This window comes from Scomber scombrus, chromosome 19, assembly GCF_963691925.1.
Source record: "Scomber scombrus chromosome 19, fScoSco1.1, whole genome shotgun sequence".
NCBI lineage: Eukaryota > Metazoa > Chordata > Actinopteri > Scombriformes > Scombridae > Scomber > Scomber scombrus.
Genome location: NC_084988.1, coordinates 9,777,968 through 9,803,498, shown reverse-complemented (window position 1 = coordinate 9,803,498; position 25,531 = coordinate 9,777,968). Strand labels below are relative to the sequence as shown.

The 25,531-nt window shown below is 39.7% G+C and overlaps 1 protein-coding gene across 1 annotated transcript in view; it reads left to right on the top strand.

Moving 5' to 3' along the window:
• Positions 1-25,243, top strand: part of otomp (otolith matrix protein) — a 41,647-nt gene extending 16,404 nt beyond the window's left edge. The window contains exon 9 of the mRNA XM_062440855.1: positions 25,143-25,243. Within this exon, the coding sequence (XP_062296839.1) occupies positions 25,143-25,243 (101 nt within the window). The remainder of the gene's footprint in view (positions 1-25,142) is intronic.
• The last annotated feature ends 288 nt before the right edge of the window (positions 25,244-25,531 follow it).

Genomic DNA, 25,531 nt, shown 5'->3' with positions numbered 1-25,531 from the left:
AATGTTGTGGGAACCACATATATCTATGGTGGTGGGAACTGTGTGCCGTTGTAAAACCTCACCAGAACGAACGGAAAAGAACGGAGTAACGCAGCGTTCGGTAACGGAAACGTTATTAGTTACTGAAAAAAGTAACGGCGTTACTAGGCTAATAACGCGTTACTACCCAACACTGCTCATAGCCTATGAGTCATAGGCTACGATTAGCATATAGCTTAATATTATGACGGCATGTGGGCTCGTTTTATTTGTGCCAAGCCAATAAAATGGAAGAAAGGCGATTCACTTTTGACAAAAGAAACTGTCCGGCATGATGGAAACAAAACTGTTAGCGGCTAACTAAACTGAAATCATGTGTATCATACCCTGTGTGTAACTTGCCTCACCTTAATTGACCCCGGTGGAGTAGAGAGCTGAAGACGGGTCATAGCAGGAGCAGGAGCTGCAGGAGTCACTTACAAGTGAGGTGTTATCGCGAGATTTCGAAGTAGAGAAAAAATTACTCAAAAAAACAGGGAAAAAAATTACTCAGAAAAACAAGGGGAAAAAATTACTCAGAAAAACAAGGGGAAAAAATTACTCAGAAAAACAGGGGGAAAAAAATTACTCAGAAAAACAGGAAAAAAAAAATTACTCAGAAAAACAGAAATAATTACTCAGAAAAACTGATCCAAAAAAAATTACTCAGAAAAACAGGAAAAAAATTACTCAGAAAAACTGATCCAAAAAAATTACTCAGAAAAACAGAAATAATTACTCAGAAAAACTGATCCAAAAAAAAATACTCAGAAAAACAGGAAAAAAATTACTCAGAAAAACTGATCCAAAAAAATTACTCAGAAAAACAGAAATAATTACTCAGAAAAACTGATTTTAAAAAAAATTACTCAGAAAAACAGAAAAAATTACTCAGAAAAACTGATTTTAGAAAAAATTACTCAGAAAAACTGATTTTAGAAAAAATTACTCAGAAAAACAGGATCTGTATTTTTTTTTATTGAATGAATGCAATAAGCTTCCGTATGTTTGTGTCTGTTATAGAAATTGATTTTATTTTTGAAGTGATTTAGAAGTTTCCTCTAAGGGTGCAGAGCAGTCGGGCAGTATGTGCTGTTTTTGATGTTGTGTCACATGGTATGTGCATTGTAAAGTGGGCAGTGACCTAAGGGAAGATGATCTGATGGCGATGCTGCACATTGGTGTCTTGATGCGTTGCAGATGTTGATCAGCTGTCATGTTGGTGTCGATTAAGTACTGTTGCATAATAGGCGCCTTACATTGGATTCGCAATGTGTATGTATTGTAGGACATAGGCCTATATATGTGCGGCTGCTCTGTTGGCTGTATCGGCATACAATACTTTCTTTTGCTGGTGGATTTTGGTGCTGGCCCTGACTGAAACACCTCCGCACGCTACTGCAAACAAGCAATCAGAGAAACTACAATGAATTTTTCCTCCAGAGACATAGATAGATAGAACACTTTATTAATCCCAAAGGGAAATTGCAGTGTTACAGCAGCCTCCTCACATAAATCACAAAAACAAATGAGGTTGAAGAGAAACAAATACATTGAAAAGGCAAAATTATTATAAACTGCAGTATAATAGACTAAATAGAACACAAAACAGAATAAAATAATAGTATTGAATAGCACTGAAATTGTGCTATTGTGCTGAAATGGACAATTATACTGTGCAATCATAGTACTGTAACATATTGCACATTAGTGCAAGTCATGGTGTTAAAAGCTTTTTCAGTGAGGTGCAGAATTGTGTTGGAATTTTAAAGAGAAATTAACAGTACATTAAATATATATATACATATTACATATGAATACTGAATACTATGTTTATGCATAGTGAAGCTCTAAAGTGCAAAAGAGAAACACCTAAGACTGTAAGGATTAACAGCAGATGGATCACAGGTAAGCAGTCTGTCCTTGTTATATGAAGAATTGAGGTGAGATTTCCTGTCCCGATACAGAGGAGACTTGTTGAACAATGTGATGGTAGCTGGCAGGAATGACTTCCTGTAGAGTTCCTGGTCAATGAAGCTGAATGAGTGGCTTATCATGATGTTTAACCCCTTGTGTAGCACTCACCTGTCCACGACCCACTCCAAGGGCTTCAGAAAGGTCCTCCAAAACAAGCTAGCATCCCTCCTGATCAGTTTGTTGAGTGTGTTTCTTCCACTGGCTTTGATGCTGCTGCTATAGCAGACTGCAGCGAATAACACTGCACTTCAAGTTTTGCAACATCTTCCTGTAAACATTAAAAGGGCCTAAGATTCCTCACAAAGTAGAGTCTGTTCTGTTCCTTCCTGTAAGCAGACAGATTTTGGCAAATCACTGCGGTGCTGCGGGGCGGATTTCACCCTGTTTTGGAGAAAAGTAAAAGATCCCCTCCAGACATGTTTCAAAACATATAGAAATACTGTGCTTTGAATAATAATTTATGTCTGATGTACTTTTTCCACAAAAAAAGCTCAGAGTACACTTCACTTCATCACAGTGTAAGTTGCATACTGTACCATGATTGACCCCAAACCAGTTGTGTCACAAATTATGTTTGCAGGTCCACTCCGTAAACTAAGATTTCCGTGAGCACAGAAACAGTCCTGTAATGTCAAACTGAACATACAGTACATCATTATTAAATGTGTTACAGCTTTCCTTAACTCTCTTTTTGCACATCACTCGTCAGTCACCTGGAATCCAACTACATCTTGCAAAGTGATTTATTTGTCTCCTGTAGAAAATGAAAAGGAGTGAACTCTGCATTGTGTCACATACAAGCGATCATCAGGGTCAACAGAGTGGGTTGATATAAGGCCATAAGAATTCATTCTATTTTCATCAAGATGTCATGCCCTGTGGGAAACCATCTGCTTCCTGACAGTTTTTCCACTCATTTATTCAGGTTTTTTTATTTAATTTGTCACCCGTCTTTACATCTGATAGTCAGCATTTACTCACGCTTGAAATATCTAGTATAGCAAAACGAACACAGGACATACTAATGTGCATAATCAGCTATATCTGTATATGTACTTGAATGACATGTGCACCAGAAAAGGTAATTGCTTTTCTTAAATTAGACGTGGATTTGTGTTGACTCCTCTATATCACCTAAATCTCCAACCTTGCAGTATGGCAGATTAGCAAAACTCTTCAATAAAGCTGAACTATTTGTGACTTCTGTTTACAAGCCCTGGCTCATTTGTAATGAGCACTGTGAACATAAAGGGTCCAATTACAAAAAATGTTAAACCATGGTTCAAAACAAAGAAAACAAACTTTTAGTGCAGCTGTGCTCTTAGATAATCACTGCTAAATTGGCTAGCAAAAACCATAGTGGACTTTGTTTTCCTGCCAAGCCAATCTATCACTGCCCTATATCTATATATGGAAAGTTGTATGTGTGTGAGTGAGTGCCCAGTGGGGACAAACCTCAACTAAAGTACACCTAAAAACTATTGCTCTCCCCTATAGCATTGCAGGTCCCTGCTGTTGTATACAACACTAAACAAGCTCTCATCGAACATCTCTGCTGTAATGTGGTAGTGCGTTGCATGTGAGAAATGGGGCAGAATGAACAACAGGGTAGAAGCTATCTCACACTACTAGCATTAATTTTATATCAGACCACATCACCAAAGGAACAGATCAGTGTTGCTCACACTCACACTTGCCGACGTCTATTACACAGTAAGTGGAGCACTCCTTATGAATATTACACACCTCTCTGTGTTAAAAGCTTTCTATCTGCGTGACATCGCTGGCAAGCCGCTCCACAGCTGTCAAACCAGTGCTGGAGAATGTGAGAGAGGATGTGGAGGTACAGAGTGTAACCTTGAATGAATGTGTGTGTGTGTGTGCGTGTGTGTGTGTGTATGAGATGCAGGATGTCTTGTCATCATCATACAGCTGTGAGGGACCAGTACGACTACAGAGAGTATCCTACTTTAAAGAATGTGTGTGTCTACAACAGAAAGACAGAAGCCATCTTAGCATGTTCATGAATATGTCACATGCTCTCAATACAAAAAACATGTATTTTTAAGTCATGGGTCTGCCACATATAGACGATATTTGCAGATGTGTGCAAAACACATGTCAGGTGTACACTTGTGTGAAGGTGAAGATTATAAATGGAAGGAGCAGTCACGTGTGGCATCGTCAACTATGTGTATCCCAGAAGTTGTGTTTATATTCTAAAAATGTGTTTTCCCTCTTAAGCCTTGACAGGAAATGCAATTTCTGCCTTGATTATGGCCTTATACACAGTTTTTGTAGGGTGGGAGGCGTAACATTTATATATTACATGGAAATGGATGACAGGTGGTTTGGGGGAAACAAACCACAGGACAGGGTTAGTGAAAGATCACTTGATTGTATTTAAACGTTAGTACAATATGCACACACAACACACAATGTTGTGTTATATGTCATATTGTATTGAAAGAGCAGATATTAGGGGAAACAAATGAAATACATTTTCAGTGAACATTTTAAAGATATGTTAAGTATCATCATTTTGCAACTTGCCAAATATGTTAAAGGATATTTTTTGGTAATTTTCTATATTTTTCTTAATGTCAACGAATCTCATGTGCAGAGCCAAACCAAGAATGGACTGATCTACTGACAAACATTGTGTATGTATCCAAAGCCTGATACATCGTATTCCTCTGTGCCGTAGACCTTTGTTTTTGTCCAAAAAATTAAAAACGCCTCCACACCGCTGCACTGGGTGACATATTACTTTATCCTTATGATTATGGTCATGTTATTGTGTTTAGAAATGGCTCCAAATAGCACTTCAATAACAGTGATCAAGTTTTCAGTCATCAGAGAGTAGTTCTTTGTATGGCTGATGCCACTTTGCGTGCATGGGAATGTGATTCTCTTTTCAGTGATTTGCTGGCTAGTTGTGCTACATATTGCAACCTATTAACTTTGTGCCGAAGTTTTTAAAGAAATTTACAACATAATATAAAGTCAAAAGTTAGACAGACTGAAAACGTGCTTGCTATTACTAGATTTTGGAGCTGTATCTAAACAAACTACTGTCACCATTATCTTTAGGTCTATGACACAGAATACAATATATTAGGCTTTGGATAAACAAACTACAAAGTAGGATCAATTCATTGTTGGTTTGGCTCTGAGCATGGGATTTGCTGACAACAAGAAATATAGAAAATGTTCTATCCCTTATCCTTTAACTGACTAACTAATTATGCTAATGCTGAAACATAATTAGCAGCAAAGAAAGATAATTTATAGGAGACTGGGTTGGCACACACACACATACATGCAGCTATGGCTATAACCCTGATGACTTACCTTTTACCCTTAAAATAAGCTTTTTGCTAATGAGGTGTTGAGTACAGTCCTCACAGGCGACTATTCATCCATGAATTCTATTCTTATGGGGTCCCCTTGTAATAAAAAAAAAAAAATGGAGAAAATAACCCTCTCTTTATTCACACACACTCTCTCTCTCTGCTCCTCACCTCTCCTTGGCACCTCTCCTCTGAGGCCTCTGAAGGCAGATGGCTGTGAAAGCAGGTCTCTGCTCTATTAAAACCAGACCTCATCTCATCTGCCATCTATTCCACTGTAAATACACTCTGTATGTTCACACTGTGCTCTGCTCTCCTTGAGTGCTTCGACCCACCGTCCTCTCTGCACTGGCAGCGAGGCATACATTAGGTTCTTCAAGGCTGAGTATCCTTGAACCATTATAAAGTGCCTTTTTAGTGCTTCCTGTGCATATATCCAGCAGCTCAGTTCACTGAATGAAAATGCAGGCATAAAGGACTTTTGGTTCTTTATTAATCCAAGGGTACTCTTTAAGGACACAAAAAATCTCATTTAGTGTTGAATTGACTCCCACGACAAAATAATAGCTGATTTGAATTGTAAAATTAAAACACAATTTATTCAGTGCTGTTAGATTTTAAACACCAGCCAAAAAATAGCCTTCAGAATCAAATTTCCCAAGTTCAATTGATGCCATATCTGCCCTTTCATAAACCCTTAAAGTCTATTAGTCTTTTTAGTGATAAAAATTGAATTTCATGACAAGATTATTGTGTTTCTTTCTCTACAATTGTATGATAATGTTTGAATCAGCATTAATAAATCTACTTTATGTTACAGCCCATAAATCCATTCAGCAGAATGTTTACCCTGACAAAAGGATGGCCTCTTCATTGTGGAACTGTAGAAATAATATATGAGGTAGTTGCACACATTAAGAGGAATATTATAGTATATGATATTAGTCAACTCACACCTTATCCGCACAAGTGGAAATACACACTGTTAAAAGATAAGTTATCTTCTATGCAAGTGTCTGATTTGAAAAAACACATCACATGCTGCATGCTTTTTATCACAGCATATGTTCAAGCAACATGTTGAAGCACACATTCAGGCAACATATGCCACTGTAAAGATATGAATAGATGGTAAAATTAAACATGTGATATTTTGACCTTGGAAATAAAAGGATCAATTAACTGTGAATAATACAATAAAAGAGAATGTTTTAAGAGAGCACATGCCTTTTTCAAAGCTGCACAATCGTTTAAATTTAATAGAAAAAATTCTGTATGGATCAGGATAATTTATTTAATTCTGCTTACAATTAAATTATTTTACTCAATCATTAATTTACCTAATATCTTGGTTCACAAGGTCAAGAGTTAATTCCAATGAGAAAATACAAAATTATTCAGTTCAATTTATTCACTTAAAAATAGTCCTACTTTAAAAGGCAATAATCAGTATTTTTTATAATAATAATGTATCAAATAAGTGTGATAACCATGAAAAGTGTCGCTTGTAGTAACAAACTGAGGTCACAGAGAATTTTCACATGTATGAAACTTTAAAGTGTCTTTCAGCTCATTGTTTTGGTTTTCTGCATAGGCTTTAAAAATGTATGGACATAGTCACCGTAATGTCACCCACTCATGGGTGGACTCTCATTTTGAAGCCTCATGGTTGCATTTTGACTGTTGCCATCTTGGATTTTTGTGACCATTTTTGGACAAGAGGATGGAGCAGACCATAACACTAGCTGCTAGTTTGGTTAGCACAGTGCATTTAAAGTCTATGGTTTACTGTGAAAATGCTAATGCAATTTTTTGCTAGCAAAAAATAAGCTTAAAACTATTAAGACAAAATGTACTCACTAGAAAAAACTGATCATCTGATTCTTTAGTCAACCAAACACTGACTTTTTTAGGCAGCAATATTAAAATTAACTTTAATGAACTGAAAACATACTGAAATAGTGATGGCTACAGTTACGCTTGTAGTCTGTGAATCAGGGATTATGGTTATGTTACCTAACTGATGTCACTGTGGTAGCGACTTGCCCTCTGACAGCGCCCACCTGTCACTCAAAGCGGCCTTGCCCTCAGTTAATGCATAACTTTAAGCCTTAATAAAATCTACATGGCTGAGTTATATTCACCCTGTACAGTTTGGCATGAATGGGGAAATTAGCTATGGAGACCAAAACCATTTTATTTGTACCAGGCTGTAAACATGCTTATTTCTGCTGTAAAGTTGGGCATTTTAACATAGGGGTCTATGGGGATTGGCCATTTGAGTAGCTGCAGTTTTTGGCACTTCACCGTTGGCCTCATTTTTCAGCCCTGGAAGTTGCCGTTTGGTTTTCTGCAATATTTTGCATCACCCTCATCATTTTTTAGCTATAGTAGGCAGCTGTTTTATTGATTAAAAAAACATTATATTCTACCTACCCAGCACCAAAAAACAGAGAAAAGTTAACGACTAGCTGGTGAACAGTGGAGCATTGAGTGAATAGTGGGCTTACATTCACCATGTGGCCAAAATCATGTCTTCGCATGAATTCTATTATTGCCCTGTATCTGCTGTATGCGTGAACAGGTAACTGTTTGCAAAGTAGCAGGTTACAGCAGTTGTTTCCATAATCCCCAATGAAAAAAAAAAGTTTTTCCGTGTTTAAATACACTAACCCTAAAAATACTGGACTCTGTCTATAAAATAACCATCTGTACATTTGTATTTCTTTAATGTAAACAAAACTCTTGGTTGCTAAAAGATACAAATGGCCAGTAATGGAATGAAACAGGAATAAATTGCAATGGAAAACCCCCCTTGGAGGGCTTAAAAGGCAAACAAAATTCAATATTGCACATCATTTTCATTAATAGGGAAACTATAAAGAGAGGAAGAGGACCTAAAGCATAATAAATTTAACGTATTTCAATTTAAAAATCATCTCACAGAAGCGTCACATTTAGGTTGTTAGTAGTCATAAAGCAACAGTGAGAGCCACAAGCAGCTTTTACAAACATCTGTTAAGTGCTACTTGCTAATAAGAGGTTCCCAGTGGTTGCGGGGACTCGTTTTACAAACAGGTGTTCACAGGAGGGAGAGGAGTTGGATATTTATTTAAGCATTATGTTAGCTTTGCCAAACGAAAAGAAAAGAACACCCTCTATTTTAAATGACTCTGAACAAAAGTGGAACCTTACAAGTCTTGGCACATAGAGTAATTAACATTTCAAAAGGGTACATTTAACAGTAACATTGTACTGAAAGAACTGTAGGCTACAATGTCCTTGGACAACAGTGAAACAGGGAACAGCTATCTGATTTTTTAAAAAGTCATTCACATATATTAAAATGAAACACATGTTTGGACCAAAGCAGGATAATCAATATCAATTTTCGTTTAAATGGAGGTATCAGACATCAGTTTCTCCTTAATCTTCTCTATCTGCTGAACAAATTACAGCATAGTATTGAACTGAACAGAGAGCGCTTCAGAAAGGTTGAGACTAATCTTATTTTACTAGGGGACATAAATCCCAGAGGTCTCCGGCCATTCCTGGACTCATTCCCTGCAGTTTTAAAGGTTAGAGCCCCCTATAAATAAGAAGGACACCACATTAAGTTTCTGATCAGGATGAGGATACTCCAGACCCTTGAGCGCTGTTAGAATGTGTCATGTTGCATAAATTCCCAGACTTAATTGACAGCGATTACTCCCTAATTAGTCTGCGGAGACAAAAGAGGATGAACCATTTCTGTCAGTTTTAACAGAGCAGTGCCGTTGTGATGCTTCGAGGTGCAACCTACTTGTGTCAAACAGCGAACTATTAGTTTTGGTGGGAATGCATTTTTCTTAATTAGAGACAATTGTAGAAATTGTGTGCAATTATAGCATGCTCAAATGGGTTATTTTTGATAGTACTGCAGGTGGGTGCGTTAGCCAGAAATATTCATAATCTATTCATATTGGCTTTAAAGGAAAATTCTGTTCCAAACGGCTTCTTATTTTTGCATTGTAGGCCATAATTCCTACTGGTTATGTTATATTTTACAAACAAACTCCAGAGGTCTGGGGAAGGGACAGTGTGTTTGCACAGTCTCATCTATTACATGTTGTAGACCAATAAGTGGTTTATATTATTTTGCTAAACTGAGGATTTACACTAACTGAGCACTTTATGAGGAACACCAGTGCAATCTAATGCAATCCAATAAAACAGCTCTGCCATAAATTCTACTTTTTACAGAGCTTATACATTTTCAGTTTTTGCTGACATTGTCAAAAGGTGGTGATTCTACTTTGTCTTCATTATTGAGGTTGTAGTGGGTGATGGTGGTGTACTGGAGTGCATTACATTGAAAAGTGTGAGTGTCAGCATACATTAACATACATAAGGAGGGCAAAATATTAGGCTTTTTACAAAGAACGTTTTTCTTTATTCTAATAGAAGACTATTAACAATTTATTATAATTGAAAAGAGGGATGATTAAATATGATTTCAATTGGACGTTAATCTGTATGGACTCAGACAGACTGTAGACACACACACGCACGCGCACACACACACAAACACACACAATACATACACACACTTTACCTTCCACTCTCCTCTATGTCCCAGGTGGTGCTATCTGAGGGGTGGATCTGTTTCTGTTCCCTGCAGCGCTACATGAGCTCCATCTCCTTGTCTGCATTGACTGGCCTGAAACATGCAACACACACTGAAGCCTCTACACTCACTCTGTTAGACAGTTAGCATCGGACAGACGGAAAATCTATATGATGAAGTGATGGAGAGAAAAAACAAGAACGCCTTTAAAACACACTGTAGGCCATTTTTCTTTGCTCACACCGTCTGCAGCAAGGGAACCACACTCAAACGCACACAGATACACCCGGAGGAATGATGATTATTATTACCCCTCTCCTTGTGGAGGTTTGGGATGACCTTCTTTGTCCGTTTCCCAGTGTGCTGCTGCTGGGGCTGCTGGGTTGAACTAGCCAGAGGGCTCTCTGCACCCGCTGAGGCCTCATGATGGATGGTCCACGCTTATTCATGGAGGAAAAACTCTACTGTAGTATGTTTGCTTTGTTGTGTGTCCAGTGTGTGTGTGTGAGAGAGAGAGAGAGAGAGAGAGAGAGAGAGAGAGAGAGAGAGAGAGAGAGAGAGAGAGAGAGAGAGAGAGAGAGAGAGAGAGAGAGAGAGAGAGAGAGAGAGAGAGAGAGAGAATGGGGTGGGTATGTCTGGCAGTGATATTTCAGATGTGCAGTCTAACCTTGACCTCGCTTATGGGCAGGATAACGCCAAGGTGTGTGTGTGTTTGTGTGTGTGTTTAAAGGCCAGAGGATACTCTAACTTTGGCAGAGAATAGGTTGGATTCAAGCCAGCCTCATCTTCACCTTAATCCCCAAGCCTCATATATCCTTCACCCTGTAGAGACGATGGCATATTTCACTTTATGACCTGATCATATTTCTGATAAATCTTCACCATCACAACCCAAAAGAGCTCACTGAATATTGCCCCGATGAATGTTCAGACTCGGTTTGTGGGCGGCACTACCCCCCTGCACCTGTTGATGGCACTATTGAGCTTCTTTGCTCTGCCCCACTATCTCCAGTCATCAACAGTCAAGATAAAGGCAGATACAACCACCAAACCACTGTGTAGCCCCCTCATACCAGGTTCCAGCATCCTCTGACACCCTCCACCCACCCTCCCCTGGAGCTCTGATGGATGTGCTTGCCTGCAAAACTACTTATGAAACACTTAACAATAATAATCTTGTTATTTCTCATTCACTATTCTGCAGAGACTCCATTTAGTCTCTCCATCTCAAGGAGAAGGTAAATGACAAAAAACCCACCTTTGTCACAAAATGTCATATAACTAATATGAATGGGGAAAACATGCTAAACCATGACTGCATCTAAATTCTAATTGATGCAATGTAAACATGGTTGAATGATGGATAGTAAAACTGATTAATGGATGGAAAGGGACAGCAAAAAGCATATAACAGTGCGAGCTATGGCTAAAGGGCAAAGTATGGCAGATGATGTGTGATTTTTTTCATTTTGATCCACCAAATTCATCTACTTTGTATTTTTATTTTCTATCTAGATTTTCTTTGCATCCATAAAGATGCACAATATGAAAAATGTATAATTATTAGGGTCAAAATGAAGCGAAAGTTGGATTTACCCCACCGGTAACCAGAGTAGCTGATCCCATCATAGCCAGCTTGGTCTTTTGATCCCAAGTATGCCAAATGAGCTTATCTTATTATTCAAAATTATGCTGCGTTAGTCAGTATCAGAAGAATGTTTTGTCTGTTGCAATTATATAGATCCGCCCGGCAGTTGGCTCGTATGCATTATTAATATCTCCATATTACAGTGTTCTGTTGGAGTAACCAGCAAAGTTCTGCTGAAGAGAAGAAATCTAATCTGACAAATGTCTTGTTTGTCACTGTGGCGAGCGCTCAACACTGACTAATAAAAGATGGAGGCAGAGCAAGAGAGGCAGGCTTTCTTTCCACACAGGCAATTTTCCTCTTGCCTTAACCCTTACCCTGACCCTACCTCTAACCTCCACCCTGTCCAATACCACGGACAAAGAGCACATATTTCATGTGTTCAATCATTGTCGCTGACGTTATGGCCATTGGCTGTGCTGTCAGGCGTGACTATATACTGGCTAACCCTTAGGTCCCCACAAACACAGCAGCAGCAGCTCCTCAGCCTCCCACAGTGATGGCTGCCTGGCTAGGAAATAGAAGTACAGCTGCCCTGTGATCATTCCAGGAGCCATCCTGCCTAACAGCTCTGGGCTTTATGGCTCTGCTGCTTCTAATGATTCACACTCTGTCGTATAGTGCAAGCACAGCTACACGGACAGACAGATTCATGGTTACACACACGCACAGCACACGCACAGCACACGCACAGCACACGCACAGCACACGCACAGCACACGCACAGCACACACACAGCACATGCACGCACATGCACACACACACAAGCAAGGCTCCTACACAGGTACATTGAAAAACAAGGCACATTCCTGCATACACAGAAAACACACACACGCCTATACACTAACACACAAGCACACAACCAATGAAAATACACAGATTCAAGCAGTATACAGTACAAAGGTACATCGAAAACGAACAAAATACTGCACTCTCACATTTTACTTCTATACTTTTAAGGACTCTGCATTCCTAAACATTAAACATATAATAACATTCCTTGTTTTTTGTAGTTTGGCCATATTGGTAATAACGTTAGAATTGACCGGTTAAATGGTGAGATGCAGTAACATGTCAACATTGTTAGAAAGAAGTAAGACAGGGAAAGAAGCACAGGCAGTCAACCTTGTGAAATTGTTATCCAAATGGTCTTCAAGTATACAGCAAGTGAAAAACATGTTGTGTATACAATTTTGGATATAAATACAGCAGAAGGAACACTTGTGTTTCTTGTTCTGTTGGACTTGGCAGCAATTACTAAAGTGAGCAATAGAAACTAAGTACTAAACTAAACTAAACTAAGACCCCAAAAGGTTATAATAAATCACCCTTACATGTTAGTAAATAGTCTTAGGACTAAGATCAATAAGGATAGTCTTCCCAATCTCCATTCTCCCCGAAAACAGCAGAGCACGCTTCTAATGAAATAGGAGGTGTAGGAAGCTCAGTGACATAGAGACAATTTGCAGGTTATGCAGCAGAGCTAAGTCCATTTTTGGCTCTCTGTTGCTCCCATTTTGCTGTGGGAAGGCCAACAGTGCAAATTTACATGTTGAAGCTCAACAAAGTTTTAAAAACTTTTTAAAAGTGAAAAAAGCACCATGTAAAGTTCAGCTGCTTGTAAAAGCAAATCCACATATTGTGTCTATTCTGTAGAAATGAACTAACCTGATGCACCAGATGGTTTGCTACACAGGACCATCTGAGAAGTAGCCCATAGAAACTGTTTGGAAAAGGGCAGGCACATTTAAAAAATACTTGGCGGGTGATTGGGTGAACCATCTGTCTATCACCATCTATCTCTGTCTTACCTCGCGAGGCAGATGGATTCGTGATGCTGATTGGTCTAACAAGATGGATTCTCACGTGATCTTGTGATGTTGTGATCTCCCAAATCCAGCTGACTCGCAACCTAAGAGCTAATAATTTCACCGTGATAAATGTTGATGTTTTTACAATTGGTCCTCACAGAGATAGAAATACAAGAGCACATACACACACACACACACACACACACACACACACACACACACACAAACACACACCCACACACGTCCACACCTTTGCACCACTAACTACATTTTCAAAACAGCAGCAACACACACCTGTATGCCTCATAAACACACAGTCAGGTACATTAATACATACACACCCACACACACAGGCCTGTTTTACAGTCAGAGCTGGATAATTCCTCCGTCCCTTCTCCTGCACAGATAACAATGTCCCGCCACCAGTCCAACACCGTATTTTAGTTGCCTTGGTAACCTCACGGTGACTTTAAGACCCCATTAAAATCAGTCAGGATGGAATAAAAAAAACAGATCTAACAAAATCCCTCTTAACCTTTACCAATCCCTCCCTCACCCCCTCTCTCCCCCAATCCTATCATTCTCTGTTTCCCCAGCCTGCTATTCAAATCCACCTATGCCTCTTCACCTTCATAAACCTGCACATTTCTATCTCTATTTCCTCTGTTCTGTCAGGCCATTATCACTTTGCTGCTCATTTCTTTGCCTCCCTAATCCCTCGGCTTTCCCCCATTTTCTCCCTCTCTCCGGTCCTGTTATTCCCACCGATCACACACTCTCTAATACAGTCCTGTTCTAACTTGCGGCTATTTCTCTGCTCTCTTTTATCCCCTCCCTTTCCCCTTCATCTCTAGCCCTCCATATACTCAGAGATGGAGTGGATGGACCTCCCCTGTCTATCAACCCCAGCTATGACATTTTATCCCTCTCATCCTCTGTATCACCACCCCTCTCTCTCTCTCTCTCTCTCTCTCTCTCTCTCTCTCTCTCTCTGTACAGCCCCAACACCCCCCTTTGGCCACTTCCCTTTGAATGCAGATGTGAGCTATTGCATAAATAGCACGCTGTATATTTTCACCGAAGCTCCCCTGATTGAAGTCCAGCCATGACCAGTGCATCGCTTATCCCTTGAATCCCTTATCTCATCCTTGTGGCTGCAAATGAACAGTATCCTTCACTTCTGTGTCTCACTCTGTGTGTGTGTGTGTCTGTGTGAATGAATGATGCATTGTGATCTGCAACATCAAAGTTGTGTTGTTTTATTCATACATCTACATTATCTGGCTGCCCTTGGCGTGTGTCAGTAGAGAGTGCAGTTTAATGTCTGGGAGCGGGCCGACACTGTCCTGCCCTGGCCACTGTCACACTGATGTATGGCTGCAAATTACAGCGATAAAAGCCTGACGCTGCTACTGTTACCAGCCACTCGAATGCACTTAATGCAGAGTGGGAGGGAGGCAGGAAGAGGAGAAGAGTGTGTGTGATACATTGCATGCTCGCTTGTGTTTGTTATTTTGAGTTACGAACTGTTCAGTTGTCGCCGTCCCTTCGGGAGGCCACTACAAGGTAAATTGGATGTATCTACAACTGTCAACGTGTAGGTACAGTCTGTGTGTGTCTGGTGGGATAATAGGATGGCTGCTTGAGTGAACTTTCTCTATCACTTCAAGTGTTACTACCGACAATGTCAGTGAACAGCGTTTTGTCAGATGTTACTGCTTTGAGCGATGTATAATTCTCAGCGCAATGACAGCGAGGACTGAGATGACTTTGAAGAGATGGAGGAGAAGGGAGAGAAGACGGAAGGGGGAAGACGGAGTTATGAAGCTATGAGGAGGGAAGACGAGAGATGACAGGAAGGGAGAAGGACGGGGGTAACGGAGGACAGGAAAGGGAGGAGAGGCAGAGAGGGTGTGGAAAGGGAAGCAGTTAAATAAAGCAGAAGCAAGACAAAGAAGTAAGAAAGTTGCGAGACACAAAAGAATACCAACTTACTGGTGTGTTTGAAGGGAAGGGAGCGGTTATATTGAGCCAGTGACCAGTCCCTTCAATGAGGTGATTTCACCCTGGAGGGGCTTCAGCTTGATAGAGCTCAACACAAACGCTATTTCAGCAGCTATTATGGTTAAAATAGCCTATTTCTGATAGGAAAGCCTCAGCAAACGTTGCAGAAGCCTTGTGATTTGGAAGCTACCATGGGGCAGGCAACTGCAACAAGTCCTCGAACCTAAAAGACAAGGCAGGTCATTTGTGACTGCTTTCAAAAACAGTTAGTATGAGCATTTTCTGATCAGGATGACATTGTTAGACAATGCCTTTCAAAATGACATGACATTATGACAATATTTCATATAGGTTACGTTTACTGAAAAACTGCAGTTACTGCATTTGTAATGTCACGCTACTTCCACATTTTACTCTTACAAACAGGCATAATTTGTATGGCCACAAAAGGTTGATTGTCCAGAAAATGTAACTATAAGTCAAATATGTGTGCATCAAATATGGAGCTAAAGCCAGGAATCAATTAGTTTAGCTTAGCATTAAAGACTGGGAGCACGGGCAATCATATAACTGTTTTATGTTGTCACTTTATGAATAAACATATTTTCATATTTTATATGTTTTATGTACCTTACTCTGAATGAAGTCTCTGTGTATTCTGTTTTGCCTGGCTGCAAGAAAAAAGTTAAAGTCGAAGTTTAAGCTGAAAGCTGTTTATTTTTTAAATGCTCAGTAATTGTTATATCTCATTTAATCAAGAACAGAATTGTAAAAATGCCTTTTCCAGCTTTCTCCCACTGACCAAAATCATGCAGGTTAGGTTAATTGGAGACTTTAAAATTGCCCGTAGGTGTCAATGTGAGCATGAATGGTTGTCTGTCTAATCTACTGTATGTAAGCCTTGTGAGGGACTGGTGACCTGTCCTGAGTGTATCCTGCCACTCGCCCAATGTAGGATAGAAGTTTGGAAAATCAATGGATGGATGGATCATAGTATGTGTCACCCATTGTTTTGGAGCTGCTGCTTATGGTTGTTGCTATCTTTTTCTGTTTAGAGCCAGGACCTTCCAAGTATGGAGTGTTGGGTGTTGCCTTTCACACTCTGGAAACAAGAGAGAACACCCAGTGGTGCACACTAACGATGTGTCGTTCGCGAACGAGCCGGCTCTAAGAGCCGATGCTTTGTAGTGAACGAGAAGAGCCGATGCCCGTCGGAGAGAGCCGAATCTTCAGCCTCCTGTTCAGCAGTCCGTTTGGCTGAGAATCCATGCAGGCAGGGGCGGGAGTTTATTTTGATGGGCACACCATTCGGCCAATCACATGCGAGGACAGACTAGGATCATACCATTATGTGAAAGAAGGAAGGGGGGCAGACGCTCCAAAGACAGTGAGTGTAGTGGTACAGGCCAGATACACACAGCAGAGACAGAGGAGGATGTGAGTGCAAGCATGTCAATGTGTTCAGTTGTTCTGTGTTCAGTTCAAGGTTTTTCAGGTGTTTAACAGTTTGATTAAAATGTTAAACAAAAGTTACTGTATTTTTTTTGTAATGACAAAAATGCATACAAATAAGGCTTTTATGAAAACACTGAATGAAAACTTGCTTACCAATACACAAACCATTCATAATTGCTAAATCAGGCTAAAATAGAACGCTCAGAGTGATACTAAATGAAGAGCCGTTTGGGAGCCGTAAGAGCTGGCTCTTCTAAGGGAGCCGAGCCAAAAGAGCCGAATCTTTGAAAAGAGCCGGTTTGCCCATCACTAGTGCACACCAAGGCTAAAGTTAGATACTTCACCTAAATTGTGCTAACAGGGCAGGTATTTTAAACAAGTTACATTAAACGTAGTGAAATATTCACTATGTATCAGTGCAAGTCCTGGAGCAAGGGATAGCAGCAGGTGAGTGAACTGTCAATCACAGCTGCCGTGACAGACATCAAAGCTACTTTAAGTCTTCAAATCTTATTAATGGAGCAATAACTTTCAAAATGACCATCAGCGCACTTATTAGAGGGCCCGAATTTAGTGATTGAGACCATAATGACTCGCTGAAAAAAAATGTGTCAGTTGAAGCCAGGAATTTTTTGGAGCCAGTATGTAGCAGCTGTCGTTGGCATTGAACTTTACGGTACTTCCTCACGCCTCCAAATCATTGTAGTTGCTGTTTGGTACTGATATTCTCATCTGACACACAAAGAAGCAAATAAGCATGTTTACCAAAAATGTTGAATTAGTTTTTAACCACATTATCAACACTGTCATTTTTCTGGGGACAAATTGGCGCTGGATGCAGGGCACTTTCCGAGAAGTCTGCATGTAATTGCTCTTGAAGGATACACAAGGGGTCTGAACTGAGTGTGTGTGTGTGATAGCTTGTAAACCTTAGTTCAGAGTATGTACAAATGCAAGAAATTGTGGATTCTTGCTTGAGTGTCTGTGGATGTATCTGTGTGCTTAAGCTTTGTGTTTATACTTTCTGCCTTACCACAGCCTCGACCATTCCTGGCAGTCTGTGGGGATCTCATTTGAGTTTCCAAATCGCTTAATTTTGCTGAAATTGCAGCCAGATCCCCAAGACAACAACCCAAGAGAAAATAATCGTCTGACAGAACCAGGATCTTTCTCCATAAATACGACTTGAAAACAAACATTGGAGTCCATTTCCCTGGTAAACAACAAACAGTTATGTCCACACATTTACTGCACAGACCACTTAATGACTTCTTCCCCAGCTAACTTGATATTGAAGCTAATGGTGTAGTAGCTAATTGGCTTACTGTATGTAGTGGTGTTTCATCTGTGGAATGTTAAAGACTGTGTGTGTGTGTGTGTGTGTGTGTGTGTGTGTGTGTGTGTGTGTGTGTGTGTGTGTGTGTGTGTGTGTGTGTGTGTGTGTGTGTGTGTGTGACTTGGCTCTACAGCAGAGGAGTCATTGCTTCTTAATGGCCCCCCCCCCCCCCTTTTTTTTTTTACTCGTTGGATCTATGATGGGTCTGTGTGGCAGACAGGTGCAGAATACCAATGAGCACAGCAGTTTCCATAGGAATGGAGTTATCAGTTCACCACGCTGCAAGCTCACAAATCAACCTGTATCTCTATGCAATTTCAGTTTAATGAGCTCAATTGGAATGAAAGTTCAGAAACAATATTGCCAAAGCAATTAGGTACAAATGGTTAGTGTATCGTTGAGATAATAATGAGACACAGTAATGGAGTAGGCTTGGGTTTGGATTCGTGTTTATGTATGTTTGTGTGGGTGTATCATGAGCATTTTCCAGGTTCAACCTATAGGCAAAAATTAAAGTTGCTGCACATTTCAGATTATGAGGTTATTCTTTGAAATTAAACAATGTGATTTACTAAAGAACTCAATTAAAATGACAAGACAAGTTAATTAGTTCTATAAAAATACGCTAGAATCATAACATAACATTTATAATCAGTTCAAGTGTAATTAACAAGGAAAAGTGACTAAAATTGCACAAGAACAACAGGTGCAGTGCAGTAATAAACTGACATTTAATAAATGAGAGCTTCAGATTTCAACGTGGCTATAATTTTATAATAGCATCATGTATATTCTGGCAAAATTCATTAATGCTAATTACCTGCTATGTGTGTTTTTGTTTTGCATTAATTATATCACATGTACTAACCTAAATGACAATTGAATGATGATTTCCACAAATAAATACGGTATGAGTTTTATAAATAAATTTCACATCAACACTTTCACGCTGTTGTCTGAAACTGTTTACTCTGCAGAGTTTGACCACTAGTAACACTATGGAGCAGTATTTTTAGTGGGTCGCCTTTTGTTTGTACCACACGCAAACAAGCAATACACATACATACGAATGGCTTCATATAATTCTGCTGATAGACAGTTGAAGGTGATAATGTGCAAAGAAGTGTAGTAATGCTACAAAAATGGCAGTGAAGCTCCAATTATTTTATGCAGGAGGAATGCCTTCAATGCATTTGGCAAGCTTCAATATTACATGCACACTTAATGCATTTGGTTAGAAACACTGAACGTTAAACATTACTCTGTTTACAAAAAACTTTTATCATTTACTTAAACCTATAGTGCCAGACAACTGACTTTGGAGCGCTGCAACAAGCTATGAACAAAGTACCACCTTCACACGGGGATACATTTATTTTATTTATTTTTGAGAAATATGTGACGTGACCTGAAAGAAACACCTGAACAAATGAGCTGATAATGATGAGAATAACTTCAATTTTCATATGTTTTTCACTCTCTCTTGATCTTGTTCTGTTCAACACCTGCGCTGCACTGAAATCCCAGTACACGTATACTCACAGAAACAAACACGCACTTAAAAGCTCGATACCATACACAGCTGTATCTACTCTCAAAGCACGTTATACTTTAGTTGGTCAGGTGTGAGACAGCTCATGTAGAGATATGCAGTGCCATCTGGGAGCAACCGAAACCCCCAACATGGAGACTTTATTAAAGACATGACAGGTGACAGAGGTCCAGGAGAGATGGGCTTCATTGACTGAGGCACGCACATATAGTAAAAGCGCACACACAGGCATAGAATTCTCCATCTCCCCTTCTCTCTATTCCTTTTTCCTTTCACACTTATTGATTGCTTTGGTCTGGTAATAACCTCTCGGTCCCACCACTTCCATCCTCTGACTGGCATTGTCTCTCTCTTCTCCCTCTGATTCTCCCTTGAATTTCCCTTTATCTCTTCTATCATGCACATCTCCCCCAACCGGCTCTTTCTATTCTTCATTTCTTCCGTTGTGCATTTGCTCTTTCACCATCTTCTATCCCTTCTTTCCCTTTCTTATCATTCTCATCCCCTTATAGCTCTACCTTTAAACCTTCTAACCTTCTACACTCCCTCCCTTTTCCCTGGCCTTTTCTACTATTCTCGCTTGGATTCCATCTCTCCCTCTCTCTCTGCCTCCCCCTCTGTTCCGTGTGTTGCTGTAAAGGTCAGGTTAGCTCCATGAATAAGCTGTAGATTTATGGTGCTGCCATCTCCCAGGAATCACTGTGACCAGGGCCAAACAAAAACACCGCAATAGACCGCAATAGATCGCCAGAGCCCCATTCAGCAAACGCGCGGGTTATTAATGAGGCTACGGGCCGATGCGCCAGAGGTTGAGGGAGCGGTTAAAGCCATGGGTATAGGCACACACACACACCTTTACTCACACACTCAGGGATGCACATAGACGTTTAAGAACAAACACATATGCATGTACAGCAGTGATTCCCAAGGAGGTAAAAAAAAAAAACATTTACAGATTAGCTGTGCTATTTCAAAAAAAGATATCACTGAAGAGTTGGCTGAAAGTATGAAAAATGTTTACTTATGATCAATAAGTTGCAATTGTTATCTAAAGTAATTCTTTGTGATCAATAAGTTGAAGTAGTAAGTAATTCAAACGATGAAATAGTAGGTCAAATGTAGCGAACTGATATATGGCTAAGGTAAAAGTATGAATAAATATTAACTTAGCATAACTGATAAATGGTTGAAAGAGTTTGCTAAAAGAATGAACATTAGCTGAAAGTAACTGATAAATGACTGAAACAGTTGGCTAAACCCCCGCCCAACCTGCGTTTTTCGAGAGAGAAGACCCCTGCTGCAGCCACCGGGCCTTGGGGTGGGCGGGTGGCCGGCCACAACCACGCCAACCCTCCCTATTCTAGCCCCCAGTGGCTATCACACATCAGGGGAAATGCAGAACGGACCCCTGCTGCTGCCACCGGGGCGTGGAGTGGGCGGGTGGCCGGCTGAAACCACACCAACCCTCCCCATTCCAGCACCAAGCGACTTTGACGCATCAGAGACCGAAGCTTGACACAGCTTCGGGTTACCGATTTACCAATTTAAAATTTTAATCGGACCGACTTCAAATTTTCTCAGTGTCATCTTAAGACATTGGAAATGTAAACTTATCAAAGTCTTTCGCCACTGTTACAGTAACACAACAACTTGATATATGGAAATAATGAATATCAAGGGGAAAAAGGACACAAGCATTAACTGTAATAAAAAACATTCAAGACAAACTAAAAACACAATTTACATAAGTTACACTCATCATTCTGTGCAGTTCAATCAAGCTTTGCAGATATGAGCATCTTTTTCCCAAAGCCAGACACTGTGACAGGCTGATTTCCCGGGGATGTGGTCAAATGTTCTGCCTACTATATGCACAAAGGGATAAAGCTTTTTTTGTGTGCATGAAAGCTTTTTCCACCCCAAATAATACAATAGATTCAAGTTTTAGTGCTGTTTGCAAGTATTGGGAAAGAATTGTTCATGTTCCCTTTGAACTATTCTATTATAGGAGAAAAATACATGTGACTTTATTTTGACATTTTCTTTCAGGATTTCACATAAACACACCAAAGTATCCTTTTGAGAACAAACTCAGTTATATATTTTTATGGTCTGTTTTTTAAGTGATGGCTGAGAACTTACTGCATATACGTATAAGACAGTACAGTATTTTTTATCTTGGGAAATCCTCAGAAGCTCTAACAGATTTTCCCAGCTTCTTATGTAGCAGACACTCAGCCACTCAGACAGATAAAATTACCCGTCTACACCTCCAGCCAGCCTCATTACTCCCTTCTTCCTCACAATTTCTTTCGCCCTGCTCCTGCACCCACCGCCAACCCCGCGCCTCCCTCAGCGGATATTTTCACTCCTGCAAGTGTTGGGTCACAATGGGGTCAACCTCCAGTCAACAGTCTGGATTAAAATTTCACAAGAGCCCTGATGCATATTTCATTGTTTTATGCCCTCTATCCATCACGCCATATCTTTCTGGCTGTCTGTCTCTCCCCGCCTCTCTTCTCTGGTGGTGATTTGTTCTCCACATTGTCCATCTTAAGAGTCCGGGCCTCACAGTAGCTAATTGCACTTATAACACAGTGGTGAGTGACATGCAGATAGGAATTAAGAAGTGACCGTACTGTCACAGTTAAAAGTAAAATAAATCCAGCTAGAAGATTGCCTAGTCTAATTTTTCACAAAATAAAAAATTCTGCATATATCTCTCGTCTGTGATGTGTGGGTGGGAGACTTAAAAACTGAAAAGGTTACCTGAACACAAAATAGAAAGCAAACTCTCAAAAACGTCACACAGCTCAGATCAAAATAGTTTTCCTTGAATTTTTAATATGAATGTCTAAGATAAGGGCTGAAACTAATGGTTACTTTCATTATGTTTTCTCTGTTTGAGAAGCTGCGGCCACTGAATACTAAAAAAATCCTTAAATGATTACCATATCATCACAATAGTTGCAGAGAAATGTTCTTTGATCAATCAATCAATCAATCAAATAATTGAGTAATTGAAGCAGCCCTGAGTAAAATAAGTGGGATTAACATTTGACATTTTTCAAGTATCTTGTCCAACAATGGTTGGTATTACACATTAGTAACTTTTACCCTTCAATTGGCAATTCTTGTGCCAAATTTCCAAAGCACTGCATGTGGATGACTTGCTGGTTGCTGATTTAGAGTACCAGCGTATTTTTAAAATTGCAATTAAAAAAGAACTACAGCTACCACTTTGCCTATTCTCAATTTTAAGATTTTAAAATCAAGAAAAGGGAAGAGAGAAGCTGTGAGAGAAGAACATCTTTTGTCATCACAGCAGAGTTGTACTGTAGCTAGTGTCTGACTGTGGTTCATTCCATAGGTGCCCATGGTGAAGACAGAATAATGTCACGCTGGTAAATTGCAAGATTTTACTTTGTTTTCTCATTCCTGAAGTGAGCTCTTATCTTTAACTTTCATTTTCAAAGGATTAGATTTCCCATGGATTTAATTACGATTCCCTAAACCCCCTCTCAGTAGGGGAATTCCACCTCAGCGGTCTTGTCTTTGTAAACCGCAGCGTCTCGTCTACCTGAGCTACGCTACTGTCTGCTGCTTTCTAGCCTCTGTGCTGCTGAACTCTGGCTGACCTGTCAGTAGACTGGTTTAACCCAGCGGTAACCCCACATCCACTTATCTCATCACCCCCACCAGCTCAGGAGGAACGCAACCGCACACACACACACGCACACAAAACTCATAGATTTGAGCTACGGCATGGTTCACTAGCAGAGTGAATTGCCTCACACTAAATAAAGTTCTCATCCATTTTTAATAGGGGATGGAAGCAGTGGGGGGGGGGATGCATGCAAGCTTAAAAATACACTATGTACACAAACTAACACACATGAAAGAGTTTGTATGAAAGTGACAGTCTCAAAGCAGTGTGAAGCTACTAGACCGTAGGTGGCTTCATACTACAGTGCACAACAGTCTGCTGCGGGGGGGGGGGCTTGTGGCAAATACAGCATATGACTGTTTAGAAATTGTTCTGCTTAGGGATGGAAATCAGTCTATGGATGTTTATGTGTCTGGCTGTTTGTTTGATTGTTTCCAAATCCTCCCATGGAGAGTATTTACTGTCCATGTAATGGGTTTCTTTCCTGATGAGCGGTCATCATGGTGTCATCAGGGTGATAAGGAACTCGTGCATTTACAGATTTAATTCTCACCTCCTTGACAAACACTTCCAACTACGTGTCAAAACATCCAAACACTTCAAAGATCTGCCGATCACAGCTCTGGAGTTCATCCTTCGGCCACCCATCACACACTGATAATTTTCTGCACATGCTGAAAGGTTGAAATCTGAAAATATAATCATTCAATCCATCAATCAGTCCCAGTTATCTGGCAAGTATGTTCCATTCAATAGTCAGTCCCCATTTTCTTTTGTAGGAAAACTTATCTTTTCAAGATGTACCTCGTGTAATCTTCTGCACACTGAATCATTTCTGCTCCCCTGCATCTCTATTCACTCCAACCTGTCATCAAAAACTGGGAAAAAACCTATCTATCTCTATGAAGGATGTTGTCTGGGCACTACAGCTCAACTTGTCACTGCTTTTAAAAAGAATAAGGTTATCTGGGAACTGAAGCTTTTTCTACTCGATAAAAACGACAGCCTAGAATTTGAATGCGAAAGTAAAACTGCAGAAACACAATACACTTCAAACAATATAAAAGCATTAAATAAACATTACAGGGTTAGGGTAAAATGGCACACACATTAATGGGGACCTATTATGTTTTTTTCTTATTTTCAGGTCTTTTCACATATTTCTCAAGTAAAGTAAGGTTTATTTATATAGCATTAAAGTACACATTCGCCTCAAGAAACAATCTTTAACGGAAAAGAAAAAGACCTTCAAGTACCTCCTCCAGACTTCCAGACACAAAATAGTATAGAGAAACAACATAGAGAAACAGAATTGCAATATAAGCTAAAAGAAGTTAAATGGGACCTTTTATCCTTTTCATTATTTTCAGTCATATATATAATGTTACAATGTCAGATATTCAGATTAAACGTAGCCAAAGTGTCAAATAATTAGGTAAACGTAGGTAGAGGTAATCATACTTGGTTTCCAATGTTTGTTTCTACTTTCAGCCCAAGCTGACACTGAACAAAGAGTTCCATAAGTTGTTTTATCACTATCAAAGCACTGATAATTTGGTGAGGAACATATTTCATTCCCTGTAAAATTCCTACTGATAAAAGTCTCCCATTATTCAGTCATTTAATATATTTTATTATGAAGCAGTAAAGCAGGAAATGTTGTGTTTTCATCTACAGTAGCTTAACAAGACGTTGATACTGTTGCCCCTGCGCAGGCCTCCAGAAAGCTGGACAAGTGGACTTCAGTCGCAAGTGCAGTGACGTGTTCACCTTCATCACGTCAAGTCTGCCAGGGTACTGGGCCATGAAGGGATAAAAATTGCACTCTGAGACATAACTTAAGACCTCCAGTGTTTCCATGGAAAATAAAACCAACTGTTGCCTATCTAGTTTAACATTATAATAAACAAGTCCAAGTTATTAAGCCCATGGGCCTATAATTCTGTGTGTACTTTATAACTCACAACATCAATTAATTTATTCAACAAAAGTGAAAAAAGCAAATGTGTTCTCAATTAAATATTTTACATAGCCTATTATTATTATTACTACTATTATTATCATTATTATTATTATCAGTATCACTTTTATTAATGATAATAAT